Source organism: Perca fluviatilis, chromosome 3 (assembly GCF_010015445.1).
Source record: "Perca fluviatilis chromosome 3, GENO_Pfluv_1.0, whole genome shotgun sequence".
NCBI classification, from domain to species: domain Eukaryota; kingdom Metazoa; phylum Chordata; class Actinopteri; order Perciformes; family Percidae; genus Perca; species Perca fluviatilis.
In genome coordinates this window covers 32,328,710-32,356,321 of record NC_053114.1, presented here as the reverse complement: position 1 = coordinate 32,356,321, position 27,612 = coordinate 32,328,710, and the positions used below count along the sequence as shown (strand labels likewise).

General features: G+C 39.6%; 1 protein-coding gene across 2 annotated transcripts in view; it reads right to left on the bottom strand.

Moving 5' to 3' along the window:
• Positions 1-27,612, bottom strand: part of LOC120556088 (MAM domain-containing glycosylphosphatidylinositol anchor protein 1) — a 145,297-nt gene that overhangs the window by 97,249 nt on the left and 20,436 nt on the right. For both annotated transcript variants that reach the window (XM_039795478.1, XM_039795479.1), the window contains exon 2: positions 27,375-27,549. In XM_039795478.1, coding sequence (XP_039651412.1) covers positions 27,375-27,549 — 175 coding nt within the window. The remainder of the gene's footprint in view (positions 1-27,374; positions 27,550-27,612) is intronic.

The following is a 27,612-nucleotide window of genomic DNA, read 5'->3' as shown; positions in this document are numbered from 1 at the left end:
TATCAAAACCTGATGCAGGGAACTCACATCAGGGCAGCATGTGCTTCAAAATTACCAATTTGTTTGAGGTATTCTCTAAAGGGTTAGACTGACTGCAATTTTGGTCAGGTATTCCAATTATGTTTGCTCTTGAAAACAATGTTTGTTGTTTTGATACAAATTTCACGGCACACTAACTAGCAGAAAGAAGCACTCTACGGACTTGTTTGCTTGTTATCTGAGGAATCAGATAATCAGACTTGTGATCAGAATTTTAAACTCTGGACATCTAGTGACTACGCTGATGCAATAAACACAGCAGAGAGAATGCATGGCAACAACAAAATACAGCATGTTTGTGTACTTACCATCAGACCTTTTAGGAAATGATCTGATGTATTTAAAAAAAAAAAAGGTTTCATAATCCTGTTCCAAACCACAGAAAAGTAGACTTAATCTTCAGTGATGATGTGGAAGAAATAATAAAGGCAATGATTTAATTTCACAGACAGTTGTATGTTTATACAGTATCTATTTATAGACTCCGGGTGATATGTCGCATGCCATCACAATTACACCTCAAAAATCGCTCCAAAATAACCAGAGTAACCATGGCGATGATGGAAACAGAGATTTACTCAGAAGCAATCCAGCTGAGCGGTCAGGGTTGACCGAGTGTGTTTTTATAACAAGTTGACCTCTAGTGGGTGCTTTCCCCTGCAGGAGGACGCCTTAGACTCCAAATCCTCTTTGATTTCCAATAACATGTCCTGTACTCTAATAGCTCTCTCTGAGTCAACGGCCATTAGGGGACCAAAGAGAAGATGACAGGTTCAATTGACTGTGAGCGTGCAATGGAGGAGAATAAGGTGTGGTGTGGGGTGGTGCAGTGTGTGTATGTGTGTGTGTGTGTGTGTGTGTGTGTGTGTGTGTGTGTGTGTGTGTGTGTGTGTGTGACTAAGGACAGCTATGTTTAATATATTTGGATGATAAGCAGGTATAAGGTGAACCATGTTCATTGTCTTAATTTAGCATTTAGCTTTCAGCATTTAACATTTGCCAATTAGCACATCACGTGATGTACAGCTGAGGCTAAGATCTTGCAGGCAAACCAAAATATTGGCCAAATTGGAATTTTAACCTGATGATGGTGCAAGATAAAAAGCCAGAGGATCACCAAAGTAATTGCAATTTATCCTGAGGGGGGCTGTTGTTTATGGCAAATACATACAATAGTTATAGTTTATAATAAATTTGAGATATTTCAGACTGGACCAAAGTGGTGGACCGGCCGAAAGACTTTGCCATATATAAAAATGATCTTAAGAAAACGTTGAAAATGAGTAAAGTTATTTCTTAGCAAATTGAATAGGATGTCATCATTTGGATTCAAATTTCAATTTAAATCAAAAAGATTCATCATCCACTGTCAGTGATTGACTTCGAATGATAACATGTCCAAATCAAAAGCACCTATTATTCTTCACTGCTATAACATGCAGACCATTACCATCTTTAAGGATATACAGATATGTAAGTATTTAGCCATAATATTCTTTTTATCAGCATGTTTGAACAAAAACAACAGCATTATGTTAAATAAATTCATGAAAATAAGATAGATAAATCCAGCTTTTGTGACAAGGAAAACAAAGGCATTGTTTTCTGATGGGTAATTATGTGATGGACATTTGGATGTAATAAAAACTGGTGCATAACAGCTGAAAAGCCCACAAGATATCATGTTCCTTAAGTAGAAAACGGCAAAAAATCTGTTTCTTTAGACAAGTCCAAACTTATTTAGATCTCCAGTAAAAAGCGACGATCACACCAACTGCAGAAAAAAACAACCAATTCTTTCTGACACTTTTTTTTCCCTCTTGCACACACACACACACACACACACACACACACACACACACACACACACACACACACACACACACACACACACACACACACACACACACACACACACAAACACAGACTTAGAGGCTATCCACCACACAAACACATGCATGCACACAGCCACACGCACAGAGAGAACAGCCTGTGCATACAGAGAGACACAAACAGAAGCAGACTCGCCGTTTGATCCAGCTTCGCGTCTCGTCAATTATTCAGCATTCTGCTCATAGACATCGCCTTAAAGAGGACATAAAACATGCACGAGGCCCACATTTGGAAATAACGAGAACATTGCCTGTGTTTTAAAATGCAATGTTGAGAAGTAAAGATTGATTTAGGCAGATTTTTTTTTGAAAAAAAGGAAAGAGGAAAGGGGGAAGAGGGAGGGGGGGGGGGGGGAAAAAAAAAAAAAAAAAAAAAAAAAAAAAAAAAAAAAAAAAAAAAGAGGAAAAAAAAAAAGGAAAAAAAAAGGGAAAAAAAAAAAAAAAAAGATTTTTTTTTTTTTGGTTGTAATATTTATTATAATAAAAAAAAAAAAAAAAAAAAAAAGAAAAAAAGAAAACAAAAAAAAAAAAAGAAGGGAAGTGGTTGTGGGAAGGAAAAAAAAAAAAAAAAAAAGGAAGAAGAAAAGAGAAGAAAAAAAAAAAAAATTTTTTCCCCAAAAAAAACTTTTGAATTTGCTGAAAATGGTGCATTTTCGTTGACCCAGCGTGTTATGTACAAGCCTTAATTATGCTTTTGTCAGCAAAGAGCCTGGTAAATGGTATTAAACATTCACGATGGTGTGACTCTTATTTTAGGCCATAAAAAGACAAATTGTGGACATGGTTATTTACCCTGAATGTGACAGTGTAGCTGCACAGCATGGTGACAGCAAAGAGGGTGTTAAGGGGCAAAGAGGCATAGTTCACTTGCTCAGCCTCCTGGGCTAAAATACCACATACACACAACTCAAAAACACAAATGAAAACCTGCACACTGTTATGCAATAATATGGCCGCATGCATCCAGACATGAGTATGTCTGGATGCATGCGCACACACAAACACACAAACTCCGCAGGGCCAAAATAACACGTGAATCTTAGTTCCCTCGCTGCAGCCCCCGGGGGCCAAAACAAGAAAGTCCTTCCGTGTCCCTGTAAGTGCCTTCTGAAGTGATCTATGGGGAGCAGAGTGGATAAAGGATGCGCCTGACGCCTGGCTCACAGTATAAGAGCTGGGAGCCATGCAAACATCCAGTTTCTTTTACACTTGTGTCAGTGCTATCGCTCTCTCTCTCTCTCTCTCTCTCTCTCTCTCTCTCTCTCTCTCTCTTTGCCATATGTAGTGGCCAACCCTTTGGCTTGCTGTACATTTTATTAGCTTTATGGCATGCAGGGCACTGTAGACCACAGCAATAGAGCGTATGGAAAACACAAACACAGTGGCATAGGCTGTTGCTTCTCTTAGAATGATCAAATTGCTTGTGTTTTATTGTTTCGTGCTGTGGGGCGAACACCAGACTCAGGGGCAATCTGCACAATGCCTTTATTAAAACAACTCTAGACCACTGTTGTGGATTCTGGCTCAGATACTGAAGTGGTATTCTGGCACAACTTCACTTTCATTGCTTCCTGGTTCACCGGGAACAGTCACAAATAAATAAATAAGAGGGTGGGAACTCCCAAGATAACAACATGCTGGAAAACACAGAATGCACCAGTCTACGTGAGAAGTTTTTGTCACTTTTAGTAGTTGGTCTTAAGCACACAAAGTAGAATATTAAGTTTTACAAACTATACAACTACATTTAAAATTGTATACATGCTAAGAAAAAATTGTAGAGGCATATGGTTGTAGAATATCCCATTGCTTAAAGGTCCCATGACATGGTGCTCTTTGGATGCTTTTATATAGACCTTAGTGGTCCCCTTATACTGTATCTGAAGTCTCTTTCTATTCAGCCTTGGTGCAGAATTACAGCCACTAGAGCCAGTCCCACAATGAACTTTCCTTAGTATGTGCCATTTCTGTTTCTGTAGCTATTGAGGAGGAGAGAGGGGGGGCAAGGTGGAGGGTGGGGGTGTGGCCTTGACCAACTGCCACTTTGCTTGTTTGAAAAAGTCTCTCTCATGGGTGGGCCAAATTCTCTGGGCGGGCAAAGCAGAGAAAAGGGAGGTAACCAGATCGGCCCATCTGAGCTTTCCTTTTCTCAAAGGCAGAGCCACTTGGGGACTATAGGCAGGCTGGGGGAACGCATATTAATGTTAAAAAACCTCATAAAGTGATATTTTCATGCCATGGGACCTTTACAAAAAGTCAGACAATTTATATTGATTGAACAGATATTTTATTTATTTAGAATATTCACCACCTTCAAAAAGTATTTAGCATTTTTACTTGTAGAGGGTCAATGTGGATTTTACAAGCAGAGTTCCTGTGGTATGTTCTTGACTTCTTTTCTTGTATTGTATTGTATTTTTGTTCTTGCTAGTTACCGGTGATATAAGTTGACTGTGTAAAGTTGCGGTCACTGTAAAGTACAGGACAAGGATACTTAGCTACTGTTAACTCTCAGGTAGCCAGTGGGTGGAATTGTGGTTTGTAATGACCACATCCTCTGGGGCTAAATGAAACCATCCATTTACTAATCCTCCATATGTTACATCCATTATCTCAGTTTCCACTTAGTGAGTTAGTATCCCAAGCACATCTATAATTAATTTGGTTTAAGATGCAGGGCAGTATAATTTACCAGATATCATATCAAAATGTGGGGGATAGTAAGTGGGGAAGGGGCCATTGCCCCCATCACTTTATGCCCTGGTCCGATTTGGCCTTTTGGCTGGTGTGATCCCATCGCAAGAAGGTCTTTAGTTCTGTTTATTTTTAATTATTTTATTGATTCATTTATTTTCAGGGACAATGCACACTGATCAACTTCACGGTATATGTGCAAATTAGCCAAAAACTAATTTTCTAAGTTGTTCATGGCCAGATGTTAAATAAGCCAGGAGGGTATTTTCTAGAGGGGATATTTAAGTCAAATTGTATACACTGTGTAAAAAATCAGCCCAGGAAGCGCCACTCTGAATAAGACTTTATCAAAATAATATACTTTGTGTTGTGAATCAGTATTAAATTCCAGCCAAACTGGTATTATGACACAATGATGATTGAAAAAGTCAGTGATGGTCAGTGGATATCACCTAAATAGCTTGTGGATACAAATAATATTGAAGATGTGCTAATAAATACAGATGTAACAGCTACTGTACACATGTGGCACAGTGATACTGGGCCACAACCTTTGCTATAAATACAGTCTTGCCCTGGCAAAATATAGCGGGGATAGTGGAATGGCCTGGGAGGGACATCCAGCACCTTAGATCCAGTAAGACAGATAACTATAAATATAACTCAATGTCCAATACCCTTACAATTAGTCCTTAAAGGCCTAGAGTAATGGTATTACCCAATATCTTTACCATCTCATATCCGGCAGGTCAAAGGTTCAGCGGTTCTCAACGGCAGCTAATAACAAAATCTGACCAAAATGCCCTCGAGCAAGACACTGCAAACCCACCTGCTTACTTAATAAATATTTAACGGCTCTAGCTAAACACTTGAAATGCACATTTACATTTTGAACAGCATAAAGCACTATTACATTTTTTAAAATTATAAATCTGCCTTTTATGTTACCCTAAAAAAACAAGACATACAGTAGATCATGTTTCAGGGGAAATATGAGGTTATGTGTTACAATATTTGTGACCTGAGTAATCCAGTTGTCCCCTCATGAACCATTAGGGAGAGAGTAGGAAATGTCACAGATGTCTTTTGCCTTCACTGCAGCCACATTAACCATTTATGTATTCTGGACTAAAGGCAACTTAACACATGGTCTTTATGACCCTCATGATGCTTTATGAGGTCAAAGGTTGCGGGGGGGGTCTGACATTTTCACAGTAATGCAGTATTATGGGCTAAGCAGCAGATGCTTTTGTCAGAGCACAGTTCTATTTACTTGACATACCTGTGAGACACTACATATAATAAATTGATGCAATATACAACAAGGACACTTATTGCTGGCTCAGTAAAGAAATAAATATGATTAAATGTGATGAAACGATGAAATTTAAAGCTACTATAACGGCCATCACAGCTCATCACACACACACACACACACACACACACACACACACACACACACACACACACACACACACACACACACACACACACACACACTCACGCTGTTATCTTTAACAGGTAACAGGTTAAATTATATGCCTTTGGGATAGAGATAGCTGCAGTTTGCCCATATTTTGTTACTTATGAGTCCAGAACTTGGTTTGTGCAAGCCGATAAGACAACAATAACAAAAGAGGGAGTTTAGGAAGATCTAAGTATGTGTGAGACCTTACAGAAAAGACAAAGTCCCTCTTTTGCAAAAGTCAAACCACACCAAGGATCTACTGTACTCTAAGCCAAAACATGTTTTTCAGACCACCAACAGGCCTCCAAGTGTTATTTTAGAAACTGCCCACAGCAAAACTCTTCACAGAGCTCATGCTTTTAGAGAGAATAACCTCACGTGCCTGTGACAGTTATTGCCTTCTCTCCAGACTGATTTGTGTGGCACTCACCACCACCAGCTCTGCCTCCACTCACAAAGTGCAGAGCTAGCTTACTTTTAACAAAATGTAACACCTTGGGTTTGTGGTAGTACACCCACCGGATACCAGATACAGATTTTTGCTGGGTTTATTTTCTGTTTGCTTTACATTTAAAAAAAATACTTACATGTAAGTGCTTTACGCTGCATTAAACCAGTGAGCAGCACTTTTACAGCCAACTCCATCCCTTCAATCGCTATGCATTATTCTCTGTATTTATTTCTCAGTCTCTGGTAACTCAGAATCCCATCACTTTTTCAAGTCCTCTTCTTCCCAAGCTGGACCTTTCCTCAGACTGAAGACAAAAACAGATCTGGGCTAAATTATTGCTTACTCAGGTGACGCTGATATTTATTTGCCCTACTGATTAGATATTTATTTGTTGACAAGTTTGCTTGCTCATTTTCTCCTTTTCACTTATAGTATATGTTACACAAAGGCAGAGTCACATAAGGAAAACATTTACATACCAGTCATGACTTTCTTTGTTCACATGTATTTTTCTAATCTTGGATCTTTTCTGTTTCATGGCCGTCTAATCCTCTAGTCTCTGCCCCTGTGTCTCCATCGTCATCCTATTTCAATTTTTCTATCTGCTGATCCACAGGCTGTGAGGCTGCCCGGAGGCACCTCCTATACTTCATAACACTGCCTTCATTACCCAGCTCGCTGCAGCTGGCCATAAATGAAAAACTGAAGATGTGGGAGGAGGGAAGTATGGGAAAGGAGAGGAATGGGTCAAAAATCACAGAACGAGTCAATTTTAAAAGCAATAGTAAGGGTAGAGATGGAGCAAGAGAGACTGAGAGTGAGTGAGCATGAGAGTGAGCAGGAGGTGCAGTATTCAGAGACACACTGAAAAGGGAAAAAAGTGAGGAAGAGAAAAGCCATAAAATCTAAGTTGGAAGTTATTGGAGAACGGTTGGATGAAAAATGCCATCGCCATAAAATAATATTACAATTGGTCTGGCCTTATGGCATTGATGAATACAGATGCTGCCCAGCGGGGTATTTGGCTGGGGAGAAGTGGTTAATTTGAACAGCCATCCTACCTGTGAGGGCGGTAAAAAAATATTAAAGTAAATTAAATGAAAGGTTCACTGTCAGTTGTTTAGTTTATAGCCCCACATTTCCATCTCATAGCAGGTTAGGTGTCAGACAGAAGTCCCACTTGCTAAGAATATCTACCAGCGGGGGAGTTAGCCATATGGGCAGGATTTATCGTTAAGATCCCTAAAATGAACTACAAACCTGAGCACATATGGACCCGCTGCAGCTTTAAACAAACATAATGTATGACAACAATCAAACCTTCTCTCAAGCTTGCACACTGAAATTAAAGCTTTTTCTACCCTCATCCCACTCCAACATCGTCAATAATCGGCCCGGAGGGGCCATGAGTACTGACAAATTGATGACAGCCAAGTGAAAAGGGACTAGCTGAAATCCGATCAACTATATTGAGTGGAGGATATTGAAAAGACAGCTGGACGTCTTAATTACTGCAACATCGTAGTAATGTCATTTTATCACATTTGAATTGGGTTTACAGAAGGCCATCAGCGAACCATTAGGTTTTTTTGATGGCAGAAGAAGTGAGTGAAACGAAAATGATTCTTCTTAATGTCTCTCAACAAAGAGCATTGGTACAATCTCTGCAAAGATTGACAAACATGGATAATTGATGCTGTAAGAAAACAAAAGCAATATACAGTATGTAATACATTTATTTCAAATCAATCGGCATTGTTGTTCTAGCAGGCTCAAAATCCATTTTGTGTAATGTTATTCTTTGTGTTTCTGACCACACCATATTTTTTATACTTGGCGCATAAAATAAAATGATTATCTTCTGCAAAACAAATCTACATGTTTCAACTGGTAGTAGCACTTTACACTCTACAACTGATCCTGTAATAGCATATTACTTAGTGAAGTGTCTCTTACACGTCTTTCCTCCAGTTCCTTTCTTTTACATTGCCAGCACCACCGGAAAAAAACACTTGATTTATGCTTCATTTCAGTGTAATGGTTATTTTCCCTGAGAAGATATCTGTGTGTGCTACAAGAGCCCGTGGTAAGGTCAAGATAATTTCAAACCTGCACTGCATGGTGTAACCTTCATAGAGAAGAGAGAGTCAATAAATAAAGGATAGAAAAACAAAGGGGAAGGAGGAAAAAAAACACACTTTCGATAAAGCTGACCAAATGATGGGGAAGTGAAGTGGTCTTATCTCCTCATGGCCTGCAAGATGGTTTTTAACCAAACCATCCTTCACACATTGTATGTGTGTGTGTGTGTGTGTCTGTGTGCACTTACTGTGTGCCAAGTATGGTGGTCTTGCTACTAAATTATTCAATCGACTCAATTTCAGTACAGATAATGTATGTGTCAAATAAAAGGAAACATATTTTAGAATATGAAAATAATTCTGTGATTTAATGATTCTGATTACGTTCCTAGTCTTGCCCAGTGGATTTAATGCATTTACACATGGCCATTGTTGGGGACCATTTATATCACCCTCTCTTTATTAATGTCTGACAGTGAGCCTTTGTGATCAGTAAAACACAGTTTTCTTATCTTGTCTCCACCCAGCACAATGATATACAGTAAAAGCCTTACCTTACTTGACTATATAAGCCATTGGCGATCTGCCATAATGCCCAGAGCTATTGTGTGATTGTTTCAACATCACAATGGCTCGTGCAATTTTTCAAACATTCTCTACTCCAATCTTTTTTATTTTTTGTACGTTTTACCTGTTTTACCTATCTGTAGCTGTGCTCTACATGTCACTGTGTTGCTGGGCTTCCTTCCTTTTCTCCTTTCCTCTTTACTGATACACCCTTTCTTCCTTCCTCCCACTCTCTCTTTCCACCTTCCCACCTCGCTGTTTTACCTCTCCGTCCTACTCACTGTACCTTTGTCTTTTGTTTAAAAAATCCTTCAAATAGCTCTGCTTTCAAAGGGGTTAACCGTGATGTAGCACCTCAGAGTGGTGGTGACATAGACAACCCCAAACTGTCATGGATACCAATGTCACATGTTACCAGTGACTTACCAACACTCAACCACCGGGAACCCTGGAAACTATATGAGATAGCAGTAGAAAGCCCACTGTGTTGTCTGTGCATGCATGGATACACACAGTTACTTAAACTCATTCTATCAATTCTATTATTTTACACATTTATGTAGCGATGCAACCCCCCCCCACCCCAACACACACACGCATAGGTCGCCCATATACTGTACTCACAAACCAACCATCTTGCCTCCATTCTAACTCCAAGAGTGCAGCCCTTTGGAGTTGTCTTTAAGATATGGATGGGTACATTTTGACATGAATCTCTAAGGTATTTCAGAAAAAAAATCTTTTGTCTGTAATCCACATGTGAGCATTTACCACAAAAGGAGGCTCAACGTCTGCACCAAGATGATGGGGAAAATATAGCCATCAGCAGTGCTTGAACGAAAGGGAAACCTCAATGCGAATGGCTTCTTTCAGAGTATGAAATGTAGCTTTGTGTGTCATTAAGTTGATCACATGTACAGTAATAAACAACTTTGTTTATAAAGAAAGAACATTCAAATACTGGCTTCAATAAGATATGTGACTTTAGGGTTTCTGCAACAGTGGAAGTTTAGATATGCGCTTATGATCGTGAATCGTTTAAGTACATAGATATGTGTGGTGTTTGTTGAAGCATAGAGATTTCACAGATTGTGATTACCGTAACCCTAACCCCAAGTACTGTTAAGATGGATCTAACCAATATCTAAAATCTGGATCACTTAGATTCTGCTATGTCGAAGCAATCTGACACAACTAGATGGTGCCTGAAATTTGGATATATGAGGCTCTGTTGTGACAGTGTAATTGTAACATGTCATATTAAGCATATGTCTGGGAAGTAATGGCAGGCTGATTGTGGTTTGTGCTCATCACCTCCGTCTGCTCATCCATCTGTCCTGACAAATACAGCTGATTTGCAAGCAAATTATGAAACTTCTCAAGTCGAACTAATTGGAGACCTTTGATAAGGCTGTGTTAAAATGACCTAAATAATTTTGTGATGTGATCTTGATTGTCTATAGGCTAAATCACCATCAACATTAGCTATTGTAGCAGTCCCTCTTTTAAATGCTTACTTCATTTATACTGCACTGTTTTTTACCTCTACATTAGTAACATCACATACAGTAGATTGACAATGATGACCCTCTGAAACAGCTACTAGACAAACTTAAAGCCATTAGAATAAGTTTTATGTAGCAGCAGGGCCTCAAATTGCCTGACACAAGTGAACGTTTTTGCACATGCAGTAGAATGATCGGATCAGTGTCTGCATGACTGTCACTGGCTGTTTTTTAAACTGCTCACACCCAGCCCGTCAGAGGTGAATCAATACAGTTCAATACAGACAAGAGTGATAACCCCGGCTGTAGTTACAATAAAAGGTATCTTAGAGCAGTGCCTGTCAATATTTAAATCTCTGAAACTGTGAAACCGTATGGCCATCTGCTGCTAACAAAATGGTGTTTTACAATTCAAGCGGGAAGTGTCCTTTTTAGGCTATTTGAACCAACTCCTCCCCAACACCAATACAACCAACACAATCGCAGACATTTCAACATGCAACCATCCACAGCTTTCTAAAAGTCAGAAAAACACCTGCCATGTGTGGTGGCTGTACCTTTGGTACTTCCCATCCTGTGTATCCCTCACTAAATCCCTGTGTGACTTACTGCAATATAATTGTCCTAGATGAATGGTCCTCCAGGGTAACCAAATGACCTCTCACAATAGAGATACTGGGGGCTAGAGCAGGAGAGAGGACGTCATTCTTGCATAATAAACTAAGAAATGACTCTAGAGCAGCACTGTGACAGCATGATGTTTAAGGAACAGAGCCATGGATACAGTAAGGTGTTAGACGCATTCTGGGTCAATGGGAGGACATTTTTCTGGAGACTTCTCGATGTTAAGCACTTCCCTTGGAAAACCAATTATATTAGGTAACTCAGTTCTTTGAGGCTGCTGCAAGATTCAGGACTAGTTCATTGTTTGATACATTTGAAAAGTACACTTACTGTATGAAGCCAACAGCACTTTATTTTAAGATACTAACTCCACCTTGGACACTATGTTCAAACGGTGGCACTGCCTCCTGGTATTTTGCTCAGTCCAGTAGAGAGCTACAAATCCATGGTTTGGCAACTAAAGTGCTTAATGGGCTGAATTAAAAACATGCAGTGGTATTTAGAAATGGCAACAAAAAATTAACAAACAAAATAATTTGTTGCAGTTGCAGTGAATCAAGCCCATTTTGAGAGATTAGGATAGCCTCCATGGAAATGAGATTGAAAATCGACAGCGTACATTTAAAGGTTTGACCTACAGCAGCCCCATTATGCAAATTATGTCATTTGTAAGGATAGCTTTATGTGAGTAGCAGGTTTTATGTTAACCACATTTACGCTGTAAGAATTAGTGCCTTTAAAAGATTAAAATTCGGACCTGTAATTATATTATACCTATTAGACAAATTAGTGTAGTTTGAAAACCAGAACGTGAAACAAAAATGCTTAGTTTCATAAAAAGAAAAGTGATGTCTGGGATATAGTCTGAGTTTTCACATTTGACACCCACCCCCTTATGTTGGAAAATCACTGATGAATAATAAAACTATGAATTTGAAAAAATGGATAAGCATATGAGTGAATTATATACAGAAGATACAATATATGCAGCCTAATGGCTGAGGAATTCTCACATCAGCTACCTCTGTATCAAGGCTGAGGGTGGCATTACATAAGTGAAAGCTTCCTCTTTCACTGAAATTTTCACTATTGAATATTTAACACCAAAAGCATTTAGTTAAACGTTGCTCTTCAAAAGGAACTTTTGTACAATAAACTCTTTTATGTGAATGTTCCTATCTATAACGTGTTCCAGTATAACAAATTCCAGTAGGCCTACTAATGTGATACAATGAGCAAGAAAATACTGTACATCTCACACAAGATCAACCTTGTGAGGTGTTCTCTTTGCTGATCAAACGATTTGTGGGATTCATCTAAGTGCTTTTCTCTGTTTGGTTTGATCCGGACACAGAGAAGCCATTATCTGCAGTCGCGGTTTCCTTGATGTCTAAGTATGTTCCTGTGTCAAGGTGACACCAACCGACTTGTCAGGGAATGCACATGTCAGATAGTAAAATATGCTTTTTGCTTGAAGGCAATGACTCTGCTAAAGACTCAATCCAACCCTCTAAATTACTCTCTCACTCCCTCTCTCGTACACAGGAGCATAGCACAAAACTCTTGACCCTGTACATATGCATTCTCCATGGGCTACTTTCTGTTTTACTTTACTGTCTGATTAGATACCATATGCGTAATAAAGCTTTTCTCATCATTTAACCCAACACCTTTCAAAACCAATCATCTCACAGTGCTAACGTGTGACAGACAGACAGACAGACAGAGACAGAGACAGAGACACAGACACACACACACAGACACACACACACACACACACACACACACACACACACACACACACACACACACACACACACACACACACACACACACACACACACACAGAGAACAGTGCTAAACAAAATAGAAAAGATATTTTTATTATAAACACACCCAGGAGAGGGCTGCCTTTGCCTTCTGAGTACCGAAAATAACTACAAGGTCAGTGAGCTTCAATTAGGGATTCATACCACAGCAAAGCGCTAATTAATTAGGCCTAATGTGAGACAGTGGTCGGATTGTTGGCTCGTTCCCTTGTAGGAGATAGAATGCAATGCACTGCTGGTCTTTTGGAGGCTATTTCAGGTCAAATGAAAGCTTTTTTTTTGCCTTATTAGCCGGCAAGCTTTGTTGACTATGTATAGTTTTTCAGCATTGCTCTAATGCACGTGGCCAGCTAAGCCACTTCACCACTAAGCAGCTTTTCTGAATCATTTGAGACTTACAGTAGGTACCTCACATTGATGTCTGATAAGAAAAGGTGAGGTTGTGATATAAACTTGTTATGTGGCAACACCATGGCTGTAATATGGTGTTAATAATTTTGCTACAGTTTTTTGCTAAATATTCTCAGGCGAAGAATGGAATCTTGGAATTGTGTGAAATTATTGAATTCTCTTATTAACAAGACACATCCTCAGCAGACAAAAACTGAAATGTCTTGTATGCAAACAAAGATTGGAATCTAGCTGGTGAAGAGAAGTATGTGTGATTATTACCAGATGCCATTTGACAGTTGGTCCATCAAAGGACCATAGTTGTATTTCTTTTACTATAAATCATATGTGCCTTATATTACTGACAACCATTTTCAGATCAGGTTTGAGGATTTTGAATGTGTTTTATCTACCTTACACCAGTTTCCATTCATTTCCATACAGTATATACAGAGACATTGCATTGAACATAATCTCTGCTTTATTATTACATTATTGTTGTGTGTTGCCAAATAACAATATCATAACTTAACTAAAATAGCTGGGTCTAATCACCATTAGTCTCGCACAGCCAGACCTTCCTCCACAGTGCTGCGAAGGAGGGTCTGGTTAGTCCACACAGCATTCCGGGATTGCAGAGAAACATGCTCTAGTTTATTGGCATTTCTTTAAACCAATCACAATCGCCATGTGCGGTGCTAAGGGCTGCACGGAGCCCCGGTGCCTCTGTAAAATAGCCTCGGGAAGGAACTTGTTTTGGTGGATGTGTCCATTCAAAAGTTGTTTTGGTCGTTAAACAGAAAACTTTTGCATTGGACAGATAGTCTAGATAGCTGTCTGGATTTACTCTGTGTAGAGATCTGAGGAGAAGTTAACCATAGTCCTCATAAATCGGTGTTTAAAATTCCAACACAAAGAAAGCGGAAGGTAACGGACATCCAGATGAAAAGAAGGACATACGGCGGAATAAGTGGAAGGTTGTGGATATAGACTTATTAATTTAATTACAAAAGTCAACAGCTGTATGAGAAGACACGTTAAGCAAATACACTCAGCAATATCCATACACCTAGAAAAATAGGCTACACCATAATAATAATAATAATAATAATAATAATAATAATAATAATAATAATGAATAAGCCCATTGACTATGGGCAAAGGTCAATTTCAGCTTTCAGAAAAATGAAGTAAACAAAAAACAAATCAGTGTGAATATAGAATTGTCATATAATTGGTATGAACTGTACTGTGCACCGCACCACCATGCTGGATAATAAACAATAATTAGCTTATATATTTATCTTATATATCTATTACATATCTCATAAAGCAGATATTATATAAACCTTGAAGCTGAATATTGCGTGGGAACAAAACCTCTTTCCTTCGGTTTTTTCCAAAGGACTTTAGATATTAGACAGATGAAATTAATCAAGAATATGTATTCACGAGGAAAAGGACAATATCCCTCACCTCTTCATACCTCCCTGCCTTCCCATATCTACGGAACATCTTTGCCTGTTCACTCATAAAAATAAGATGCACTATGGGACTAAATTAGATTTCATAGAAAGAGTGGTGTGTTATTTTCCTGTGACAATAGTCCTCTTGTTGCTGCTTTGCATAAACACCGTCAAGCACGTACACTTAGACGTACTCACTCACTCACACATAGTCAAATTAATTTTTCTCAGAAATACAGATGGACACAGTTTCTTTTGCTCATAAACACACAGATGCACACAAACCTATACATTCAGTATCTTCTATTAAGTCAAGCCCAGTCATCTGAAAGAGACTGTGTGAATAAATGTTATTGGTAATGAAATCCATCTTAGTATTCAATCATATTAGTTCTGAATTGGATCTGACAACGATATGATGACAGTCTGGCAGCAGTGGAGGTCATAATAATCATATTCTCCTCTTTACAAAGACCAAATGAGAACTCAGAGTGACTAGGCTGGCTCCTTATGGTGCATGTGTATTTTTTACTTCACATTGTGAGTCAAATTATTTCATTTACATATTTGACTGGAGGTGAGATAGTGGTAATGAGAATCTGTTAGATGCACAGAGAGAGAGCAAAGAACATGAACGATGAATGCCTGCCTATGACTGTGCATATTATACCACTTAATATGGAATAAAAGCTGCACAGCTCTCCCTTGGATGTTGCTGAATTAACTTTTTTTAATCAATTGCTGTCTGGGGTCATGTTAAGTTCATTGTCAACTAAAAATATTTGATGACAGATTAGATGTCATAATTAAGGAAGGAGACATGAACAAGACCAGTGCCCAGTGACATTCAGTATTCAGATTACTGAGCAACCTTTTAGGAATATATACAGAACAATAAAACTCATTGGCAGGCTTACAAGCACATAGACCAACTGTTTGCCTTTTTCATGTTTGCTACTGTATGTAATATCAGATGTTACCAACAGAATAATGGAAGCACATTTTTTTCTACTAAAAAACATGGATTATAGTATCTACAGATATGAAAAAAGGACATAATTTGGCCTGGGCGGTGTATTGTTGTATATTCACACCCTGTGACTTCACACCTCCAGGCCAAAACACAACAGTGTCTTGTTGAGAGAAGCCTGAAGCTATTTGCACATTACCAAAACCAAACACTCAATATAGCACCAATAAAATATTTTCTGATGGAGAGAGAGCATTGAGGCAGCAATGGTAGAGAAAAATAAGTGTAACAAATATATACCAGAAGCATTGAGGCAGCAATGCTAGTGTATAATAAGTGTAACAAATCTATGCCGAGGCGTGAACCTCAGTGTTCAAGTTGTGTGTGTTGGGAGCAAGTGGTATGCAGGAAAGTCTTCTTTTTTTTAATGTGCGCTTGTGTTTGATTGATCTCAGTTTATAGAACTGTCAATGCTTCTTTTACTTTTAGGTTCAAGTACATTGCTGCTGCAGGATAGAGTTGCAACAGAGTCATTCACCATGGATGTATTACAAAGGATCAGCTATTTTCAAAAGCCACATCATTTGTGCTTCAACAATATTTCAATGTCACTCCTGCGCCTCCTATCCAGCAGACTCCCATACTTGATTTTTGTCATGTGAAGACACCTCTACACATGGGCTGAGTAAGTATGAGATGACTACATGCTTGCTGTTCTCCTTTACCTTAAAGCAGAATTATTATAAGCTTCAAAAACATGCTTCACATACCATCACTGCACTGTATTTAATTTGGTAGATGGTTTAATCCAAAGTGCCTCGCTGCTATGTATGAGTGCTTGCTTTGTTGGCAGATGGGCCCAGTGGGACCTAGACCCCTAACCCTGACAGTGTTAGCACCATATTAAACTCACTGAACTACAGTACAGCAGCACCATACATCACTTAAGTGGAACATTTTTACTTTTAAGCATGTAGCCTTTGGTACTGCATGCCCCAGATAGCTACTGACAGCTCACAGTGTGCAAATCACAATGTGGATGTTCAGTCTAGGTATTCATGTGAACACTGCTTTAATATGGAAATAGATTTGATATAAAAAAGTAATGTACGGTCTAATGTTGGGATTTGAGTATTTCAGAATGTGCTGAATTCATCAGGCTGCTATGCTGTACAGTACCTACCACTGAAGACAACAAGGTCATGTCCATGGTGTTTTTTCCTCTTGTTTTTAATCTTTCATTTAGCAGTCCACTTCATTTAGGATGGAAATGATTGGCATTCATAAGCATCTACATATTAAGGCCCAGTATGCAGACCAAAAAAACATGAATGGCAACAGTTCTTAACCTTCGGTGACCTCAAACTCCTCTTTTTTAAATTAAACAAAAGCCTTTGTCAAGAAAATAAAGAGAGCAACCTTACTGTAATGCACCGTTTTAAAGCCTTTTGAAACAGAGACAGTGAAAGGGCTACATGAATGGACGTCTCTGTGAAATGTTTTGAAAGAAGAACGTACAGTATTCAAGATCTATTTATTGTATTGTATGCCCTTCTGCATTCCGAAGAGGTCACTTCTATTTAGAGTTTCCAGCTACAGTTTACCAATAAATTGTTCATGTCCTAAAACATGTATCCACTCATCTTAAGGTAATTTCTTTCGAACTCTATCTCTGTTCCTCCACTCTTTTCTCTTTAATGTCTTTCATTTGTGGCAGCTTAATTCAATTGCTATATTGAATTGAGCAAATGTTGTTTATTACCGAAGAAACTAATACAAAAAGCAAACTTATCTTGCCAAAGTAACACATAGACAAACAGTGTCCAAAATGCCTTTCTACATGTCTATGGAGTGTCAGTGGGAAGGAATCCACATGACCATGGGCAGAACATGAGAACTCGAGCTGGGTTAAAATCCAATCTTCTTGCTGTGAGGTGGCAGTGCTAACGACTGAGCCAATGTCTGTTATACATGCAGTGTAAATTATTATGGTTGACTAAAGTTTTTCCTTCTGTCACAGGTAACAACAAGATTATCAGACTGCAAGAAAGAAGGAGGAATATGAAACTTGTCAGTGTGGACAAATGACTGCTCTGCATGCAAGCTAGAGCATTTTACTGTATGGGTTTTGTGTGCAAGTCTACTTAATGTTCCTGTAAATGAGTGTGAGTAGCTGCGTCTATTCCTGTGTGCATGGGTCGGACTGGGAACAAGATTCGGCCTGGCAATTTCCGTCTGCCAGGAGTGCCAGATTGCCAGTCTCAGCCCAAATGTATGTCAACCCATACAGGGAGGAACATTAGATGAGCAGTATGTTCTCAGTCTAACGCCTATGCTTGTATGCAAGTGCATCTGTGTGTAAATGAAAGGTGAAACATAAGCGACACTTTGACTTGATCATGAGCCTCCTAAATGCAGTGTTAAATGAAAATGTCACATTGTTGTTAATGTGTCTATTTCAAGGTTTGATGCATAGACTGATAGATCCTTGATGCTATCTGCCTACCTGCTTCGAGTATGAGCGAAACCATAAACAGAAGAGTCATACCGGCTCGGACGTCAATAAGATCTGCGTCAGGTATTAGGGAACCAGGGCAACCTGATGAGAAATGGGCTACTGGGACAAGACATTCGTGGACTAGGGCGGAGAATATGGAACTACGGGAATTCTGCTACACAAGGCAAAGGGGTTACATGAACAGGATGTGGGATCAATGGATACCTCGAAACCCAACATCTAAGCTAACCAAGAAACAACTACTAGCTCAGCGTTCCAATATACGCAGTCGCAAACTGATATCACAAGTAGAGATTGACAAGGTACAACAAAGATGCTATGGCAAGGGGGAGCCAGTACGCCAGGTCAGATGGGGTATGTCATCATCCCACCTTCAATCCCAGGTACCAAGCACTGGAAGGTATTCCTAGGTATTGTCTCCTCTTCCTGCATGTTGCGTTTAATGTGAGAATGAGACTAAGCTGGCCTTAGAGGGTTGTGCTGTGTTAATCTGACTCACCCAGCCACCGTATTGTTTCACGTTCTGCGTTCTGGAGCCGTGCCTGCCAGCGTCGGTCATCAGGAGGAACAGCCCTACAAAGTGAAAAAGCCCAAAGTCCACCCCAAAGGGACTTACCATCTTCCAGAGAAAACACTTTTCACAAACTGCTCCAAACAGCTCTATTGTAGTCCAGCCTTTACTTCCGTGACGAATGTGCATCACTTTGTAACACACGTTATAATGCTCGCCTAGTTGCTAGCGTGGCACTCCCTCATGCTCTGCAACTGACAAGTTAGCAGTACTTACTGCGCATGTGCGACTCCCAACAAAGATGGAACAGAAGTGAGATGCCTCACTCTGTAGCTAAAACAGAGAGCTCAACACACAGGGTGAAAAGAGGAGCTGCAGCAATGTGCAGTACAACAAATATATGGTGTTTTCTGAAAATTAAACCACATAAACCTATTCTGGTACAACCTCTGAATACAATTATGAACCTGAAAATGAGCATAATATGATAACATATATTTACAGTTTTTTCCAACTGCTTACACACAAAATCTTTTCATGTCACACGATTTTTGAAACCTCTCACTCAAAGTGCAAAACTACACAGCAAATCTCCAAAACCATAAGCTATTTCTCAGCCTTTCACTCAGTTTTCAATTGCATAAAACACTTTTTTCAAAACATTAAACACAATTCTCTACCTAAGACACAAAAATCTAACAAGAAGTGACTTGCTATCCATTTCTAAACACAACCAATCAAAATGCTACACTTATTTACCAGGGCACACACACACACTCCTCACATGTGCAAACACATTATGTCATAACTGAACACTAACCAATCATTGCTTTAGTATAGGCCTATACAGAGGCCAAAGGTCAGATTACCTGTTTGGAACAATGGATGCCAACAATAGACAGAGAGTAAGAGGAGGAGGAGGGAGAGACAGGGGATAACAACGAGGAGGAGGAGGAAGGAGAAGAGTAAGAAGGAGAGCCATTTCTGATGAGAAGGGAGAGAAGCCCATCTTGAGTAGCTTTACAGTGCGCGTCCATACTGCATGCAACTATCTAATGACTATTTCAGCATTACAAATCAATCAGACTTTGTTGTGCACAAAGTGCATACAATTCTGTCCCCCCGCACACACACAGCACAAACACTCACAACAAACCACACACACACACACACACACACACACACACACACACACACACACACACACACACACACACACACACACACACACACACACACACATATTCTTTATTCTAAAAATGATACCTTTGGTTTACATATGTTTATACTTTTTTTTTTGTTTCATGCTACTGTATACAACACTGGGCTACTCTTACAGACGTAATGTTTTGCAGACGTAATGTTTTGCCCAATACTTATAATATTTTCTGTTTTACTGTAACATTACATTGTTTTTTACAGTGCACTTTTCAACCACTTTCAGCAGACTACTTTCTCTCTAGAACATTGTAGATATAAGCCTATGAAAGACAAAAGAGCTTTAGATTTAGAACAACAGTGTGTACATGGTATATCCAAAAATTTACTATTATGAAAAAAGTGTTTGCCATTTGATGCAAATGCTTCATTTTGAGATGTGTTTATGGTATTTTGAATGCAGTGTTTCATTTTGAAGGAGATGTGAGGCATTTTGCATTTTGTGTGTGCAGTTTTGGGAATTGTGTGTAGAGTTTTGAAAAAAGGAGACATAGTTTTGAAAACGTGTGTAAGCAGTTGGAAAAAACTGTAATTTACTCACACAATGCACACAATGTCATGTGAGTCCAGCATGTCAAGTCAAATTTGGTCTGGAGTCCACTAATAAAAAACATCACAGATCGCATCCTCCAGCAAAAGTAGCAGTTTGTTTCTATTAAATATGTGGGTGTTACTGTAAGTATCAATGTTGGCCACCACAATTGAACAGACAAAACAAAGGTTGAACCACAGACCAGAAAATCCAACAAGACCAAAGATCTTAATGCGTTGAGGCAAGCCAGCATGCTGTACACAAAAGTAGACATCAAAGGGACTATAAGAAGAAATGCAGCGATGTATGGCTATCTCTTTTGAACAGCACTGTATCTTACTGTAGTCTACACAGGGTGTTTTTACTGTACATCTTAATATATATCGCCAACATTGGAAATCTCACACATTACACCTCCTTTTTAAATGCATTGCGGTTTAATTGTGTGGCATGGCTGACTTTTTTTTGTGTCAAATATGTGGAACTAATAATGGCTGCATTCAGGAGTAGCTGGTCCACTCGCAGCACCTTGGTATTACACATACTGGCTCATTGACACACCTAAATGGACCAGAGCCTTTCCTTAATGTTATTAATTGTTCCTGTGCTTTTGGTGCCATTATGACAAGGCACCATGTCAACCGTGAAAAAGACAGGCCTGTTAACTGCACACTCGGTGATCTCTTCCATTTTTGTAAACTGGGCAACATTGTGGAATTATTGTCATTAAAAACAGAATACTGTCTAAAAATGACATTGGTATGCTGGTAAAGTTTTTTTTTTTCAGCAGCACAGAATGAGACTATTTGATCTTTTGAGAAAGAGGAAGGTCGAAAGTAAAGTACTAAGCTGACACACACAATGCCCAGTCACAGAAAAATTCCCTTTGAATGTGTTTGAAAATCAACAGAACGTACTTGCATTTTTTCACTTGACTTGATCCGTTACATTTCTAATGTAACTCTGTGCTGCAGACCTAATAAAATCATAGAGCTATGAAGTAATAAAAAAAAGGAACAACCACATAAACTATATATCAAAATACACCTCTTCAATAACAGTTCAGCATGGGAACAACGTCCACTCCTTCATAAACAGACACAAAAAAAGAAAAGTGGATAGGGGATTAAAACTAACAAAAGAAAGTAGAGGAGACAAATCCTACAGAGACAAAACTGACCGATGGAGAAAACACAGCCAGACCAAGGAAATCATAAACAAGCATGCACAAACAGAAATATATATTGAAAGAGCAATATAAAGTAACACACAGAGAAAGATGCATTTGGCACCACTGAGAGAAACATAAACAGAGAAAGTTAGGAAGAACGAAACACGTGGAATGAGATGTGAAAGAGATGATGAGCAAGGGGAAGAAAGTTTGTGTTAGTTTTCGCTATTTTTGCTATATGACTCAGACAGTAATGTGGTTGCCTGATGACTCACCCTGCTGCTTCAGCCTCGGTCTCACTAAAAGGTTAAAGCTTCTATTAAACTACCTGTTAAGGCTTCACTCTTTCTCTCCCTGTCTATACCACACTTGCTTTCTGTATCGAAGTGTGTGTGTGTGTGTGTGTGTGTGTGTGTGTGTGTGTGTGTGTGTGTGTGTGTAGCTTACTGAATGTGTGTTTACATGTGTGTATGTGTGCATACTGTGTTTCTACTCAGTGCCAGCAGCGGCAGGGCCTATTCTGGTGCACATTGTCTATGTTATGACAAAAGACTCTGGAGTCAAGAGGTTAGTGCCAGTTACTTAGAAAAATCCAAAAGCTGGAAAATCACTGAACAGGTTTGTTTTTGATCAACTGGATTTGCTTGGCAGTTGCCTCGATTTTGTAAAGTTCTCGAGTGTTGTTTCACAGAAGAAGCAAGACGACTCAAACCAGAAAAAACAATCCTGCAAAGGCAACATCGTCATAAATATCATCATCTTCATCCCTGCCACTGTCACAATATTGCCATCAATATTAACATAATCAGCATCAATATAATCTTCATCTTCGTCTTCATCATCATCATCATGTTTTTCTTTCAGTGATGTATTGAATGTTGTTTTTTGGTGGTTGTTTTAATGTAATGATGCACGTCAATGTATAGCTGCACAAGTTGTGGGTGGACTCCAGGAAGAATAGCTGTGGTTACAGCCCCAGCTAATGGAGATCCCAATAAATCAAATCAAATCATCATCATCATCATCATCATCATCATCATCATCATCATCATCATCATCATCACAAACCCACAATACTTTTCCACTTACCTGGTTGTGTCCTGAAGAGAGTAAAGAATTCACAGAAAGGGTTTGATTTGAACTAAGCTGACATAACGATTTTTTTTTCTTTTAAATAAAGTTTTCTTTTCAATCTGATCTATGCTAAAGTATCATTGGTTGGGTTTCTGAACCAAGTCCATCCCATCAGTAGAGGCTAATCAAAGTTAAACCCCGCCAGCTCACTGTCCCACTGCCTCAGTGGTTAGAGTGCCAGGTCATTGCTCATCTGGTTGATACAGGTGACCCCCGTGTGATGGAGATCTAACGGGGAAAGAAGGTTATTTATATAAATGGGTGAAGGGTCGATGAGGTGTTGCTGAGTGGAGAGCATCACTGAAGTCAGTCTAAGTGGCTGTAGATTAATGGAAAGGTTGCTGTATGTGCTGTCTGTGGAATTGGAAAAGGGAAGATTGACAGAGGGAGCTTCACCTGTATTTGCTCATTAAGTACATAGACTTTCTAATATGTTGTCTGAGAGTTTTCCAAGTAGATTCATGTGGAAAACAAGCTGACTGGCATCAACTATTCTGTGCTGAATTATTCAAGTACCCCAATGGTTAATAAGTAAATATATGCTAAGTTAATAACTGATTCACAGGCTTGATTCAGAGATTAGAAATAAAACTAGGAAAGTGTAAAGAATGAGAGGAGGGAGGAAAGGTTTATGCATCTTAGTTATGGAACAAAAAAAAATGAAATGTTCGGCTGAAGATAGAGAAGACAAAATGAAAAAAGGGAAGAGAAAGAATGAGATACGGGGATACAGGGTGTCTGCTATATGAATATAGATGTGACTTCCTCTGTATGTGTCTTCTATTCAAAGCAGAATATTGATTTGGCGCCTTTTCTTTAATCCTGAAACTCTCCACTCAATTTCTCTGCTGTCTTTTCATTTTCAATCCGTCTTTCACTCTCTCCCCTCTCGATTCTTTCCTACTGTTCCTCTAGCTCTAACACACTGCACTTTGAAGTGTGAGTGTGTGCTTATGGACATATTTCTGCATACTTGAAAGTGTGTCCACACTATTGTATGCATCCATGTGAATGTGCATGTACGTTATGCAAATGAAAGTATGTGTGTGTGCTACCATAAAAGAGGTGGCAAGTGTGGGCTGGTGTGTGTGTGTGTGTGTGCAGGATGCCCTGCACCCCTGCTTGCACCCATGTGATTGTATGAAGCAAAGTGAAAGCTGCACGCACGGCAGATGACCTAAAGCCAGACACTGCTGTGTTTGGTTCAGCCTCACAGCTGAGAGGAGAGAGACCCCAGCTGACTCACTTCATACACACATCTACACACACACACGCACATGCACACGTACACACGCACGCACACACACATGCACACACACACACACACAAAATAACACGAAGAAGACGGCAGGAAGGAACATGAAGGACAACATGAAAGAAGGAGAAATGAGGGAATGAGAAGGGAAACATAAAAAATAGTAATTTAAAATTAAAAGAGAGAGAGAGAGAGAGAGAGAGAGAGAGAGAAATTTTGTATGTACATGTTACATGTTCTGCCCTCCAGTCCAATAACTGGTCTGTTGGATGCATCCAAATTGAAAAGCATAAGAGTGCATCTACCTTATTATGTGCACCTCTCTCCCTCTCTGTTCTCAATGTTTTCATTTTGCCTCTCCCTCCATCTGTCTTATTTGTTGTAATCTTCTTTTTTCACTTCTCCTCGCTTCCCCTTTCTTGAGTAGAAAATGATGACTACATTAACACTACAGTCTACTCAGCCACAATCAATTACCATTATTTTCAATTTTTGGCTTTTTTCTGTATTCACAGTTTAGATTTAGCTAAAAAGGTAGAATGTTTTTTGGGTAATTACAATCTGACCTGTACATCCAATAGACAGGATCAGGGTCAGCATTAACATACTGTTTATTTTTTTTAACACATCTTGCACAATTCTTATTTTTTTCCATTTCTCTTCTGCTATCTCAGTTGAAAAACATGGACACATCATCTATGACATCTTCCATTGGCTTTAACTGGGCATTCTGGAACCACTAGCTGCCATCCTGTCAATTGTTTAGAGCCAGAAAAGCCACATTTTGGCAACATGGTGGAGTCTGCATGGAGCCGCTTTTGGTCAAACAGGTAGCAATCACGATGGCTAAGTATTCAGACCTGAAAGAGACACTGGATGATTTGATGAGAATTAAAACTACGTGAATATGTTAACATTCACAGTCATCAGATCTTAACCCAAATGATCACCTATTGGAGATGTTTGAGCTACTTAAAAGTTTCAGAGACTTGTAGAATATATGCCAAGAGGCTCAAGACACCTTACTAAGAAACCATGGTCTTTTTTCTTTTAATTTGTCACCCATGTGTACATTAATAAACATAAAGTACATTTACTTGTTTCTGTACTTTTCAAATAAATTTGGTGGCGCTTTCCAGCTTCTGTTGAAACTGCATCTTCAGACACTCAGCCATATTGCTTACTGCTTGTTTCCTCCTCCCTCCCTACTTATGACCCCTCTTTCCTTACTCCCAAATCCATTTTTCCCTCTGCTTTAATTTATCTCTCTTCTTCTCTTTTTCTGTGGTATAGCCTGGCAGGGGCGTACTGGGGGGAAAAAGGGGAACTGAGTACCAGGGCCCTCACGTGAGGAGGGCCCAAAAAGATGCTGGAATGAATAGCTGTGGATGCGGGGAGGGGCCCATAGAAAATGCCTTTCTACAGGGCCCAGAATTTTGTGCTACGCCCCTGTAGCCTGGGCTAATTGTTACATAATTCAAGCACTGAAGTCGCCCTGTGTAGGAAGCGTGGCTTATCGCCGCTGGGTCTAACGCGGTATGGGGGATAAAGAAATTGAACAAGCATTGGCCGTCAGAGCTGGTTAGCTTCACAGAGCTCCTGTCACAACTACACTCACAATACAACCTGTTTACTACCCAGGCTCCCTGCAATTACCAGCTCCCCAGCAGGGGCCAAGCTAGCGCCTGGAGAGAACTAACACTATCAGGAGAAAAGGAGGACGGAGAAGGAGGGAGGGAGGGGGGAGCCCCATTAAGAGGCTGAGGCTGGGTGGTGTTGTAAGTGACAAATCCTAGAGGGACAAGCATGGGGTGAGCATGTGTGTGTGTGTTAGTGTGTGTATGTGTCTGTGTATGAGCTGGTGACTGCATAGTTGGTGTAAGATATTTGATACTAGAGAACTGGTGGTGTTGTACTGTACACAACGCAGAGGAAGGGATGAATTTAGCAAATGAAAGGCAGGTAATGGATTTTTAGTGTTATAGGGCCCTTTGAAAATTAGCCTTTTTCTATTAGTCTATAAACCCACCATTAAAATGATTGAATCAATAAAGGAAGGAACTATCTCTGCAATAAACTGTAACGGATGGGCAATGAGTTTAGGGTGCTGGGAATTAAATAAAACTGTATAAAAGTATTGATGTGTTGAGTATATAGTTGCATGTGCGTCAACCTGTCGCCATGACCTGGCCCCTGACTCACAGGGACAGTGGGGCAGTGAAACAAGCAGCAGCACAGGACCCCTACAACACATCACTGCTTCTCAACTGTCTGTCTGTATGACAAACAATAACAAAGAAAACCTTATAGAGCCCCAGACTTCAGGGACGGTTCAACGGATGGGTAACAATGTGTGAAAAGGAAAGGTCATATCTTAATTATCAGCCAATAACAAATTAACATGCTAATTGTGGCAGGCAATGTCAAATCAGAGGATGTGACAGAGCTAAACTGCAAGAAATATTGAGGATGTCTCAGTCTGAAAAGCTAATAACTTGATTTTGTGGTTGTGATTTCCCCCGGTTTTTAAGTGTTGTGGGGGAGATGGGTAAATTGAGAAACAGTGGGTTAGGGAGCCCGTACCACCTGGACTAACTGTTATAAAACTGTCGATATGTCCCACAGACTTCACTTTTTTTCCAGGAGTATCTGACAAGTTTTATTTTTTTTCTCTCATTGACATCATTGGTTTACTACACACCTGCATTATCTATACAATAAACCAATGGTACACTATAGGCAAAAACTTGAGATGTTCATTTTTAATGTATTGCACCATCTTTTCTATACACTTTCCCAATACTTTACTTATATTTGATATGTTCCCCCCCAATCCTCCTACCATGCTTTTCATCCTTTCCACTATAAGTCATCTGATACTCCTGGAAGCCATTCCCACCTGAAATCTCATCATCCATCCAATCTGTCTTTCATCTTTTCTCCTCTAATCTTCTCCATCTCGGTCTTCTCTAACTGTGGGAATAGCTGTAGTGATAGTCAGCTGTGGTCCAGAAGTGGAAGGAGTTTTATTTTGTTCCTCTTTCTCCCTGCCCACTTACACTGCACATCTACGCGGATGGACTTGATGGCAGCCACCCCCACCCCGTTGTCGGCCTTGCAGTAGTAGCGACCCCCCTGCACCCTCTGGATGCCCTCGATGCGCAGCGTCTCGTTGTAGATGGATGTTTCCTGGAACTTGTCTGACGCACTGCCTGCTGTCTTCGTCCATCGTACCTGAAGAGAGTGGGGGAGGAAAGAAAATGTTGAATTGACGAAGATGCTGTCGGTAAAAGCAAG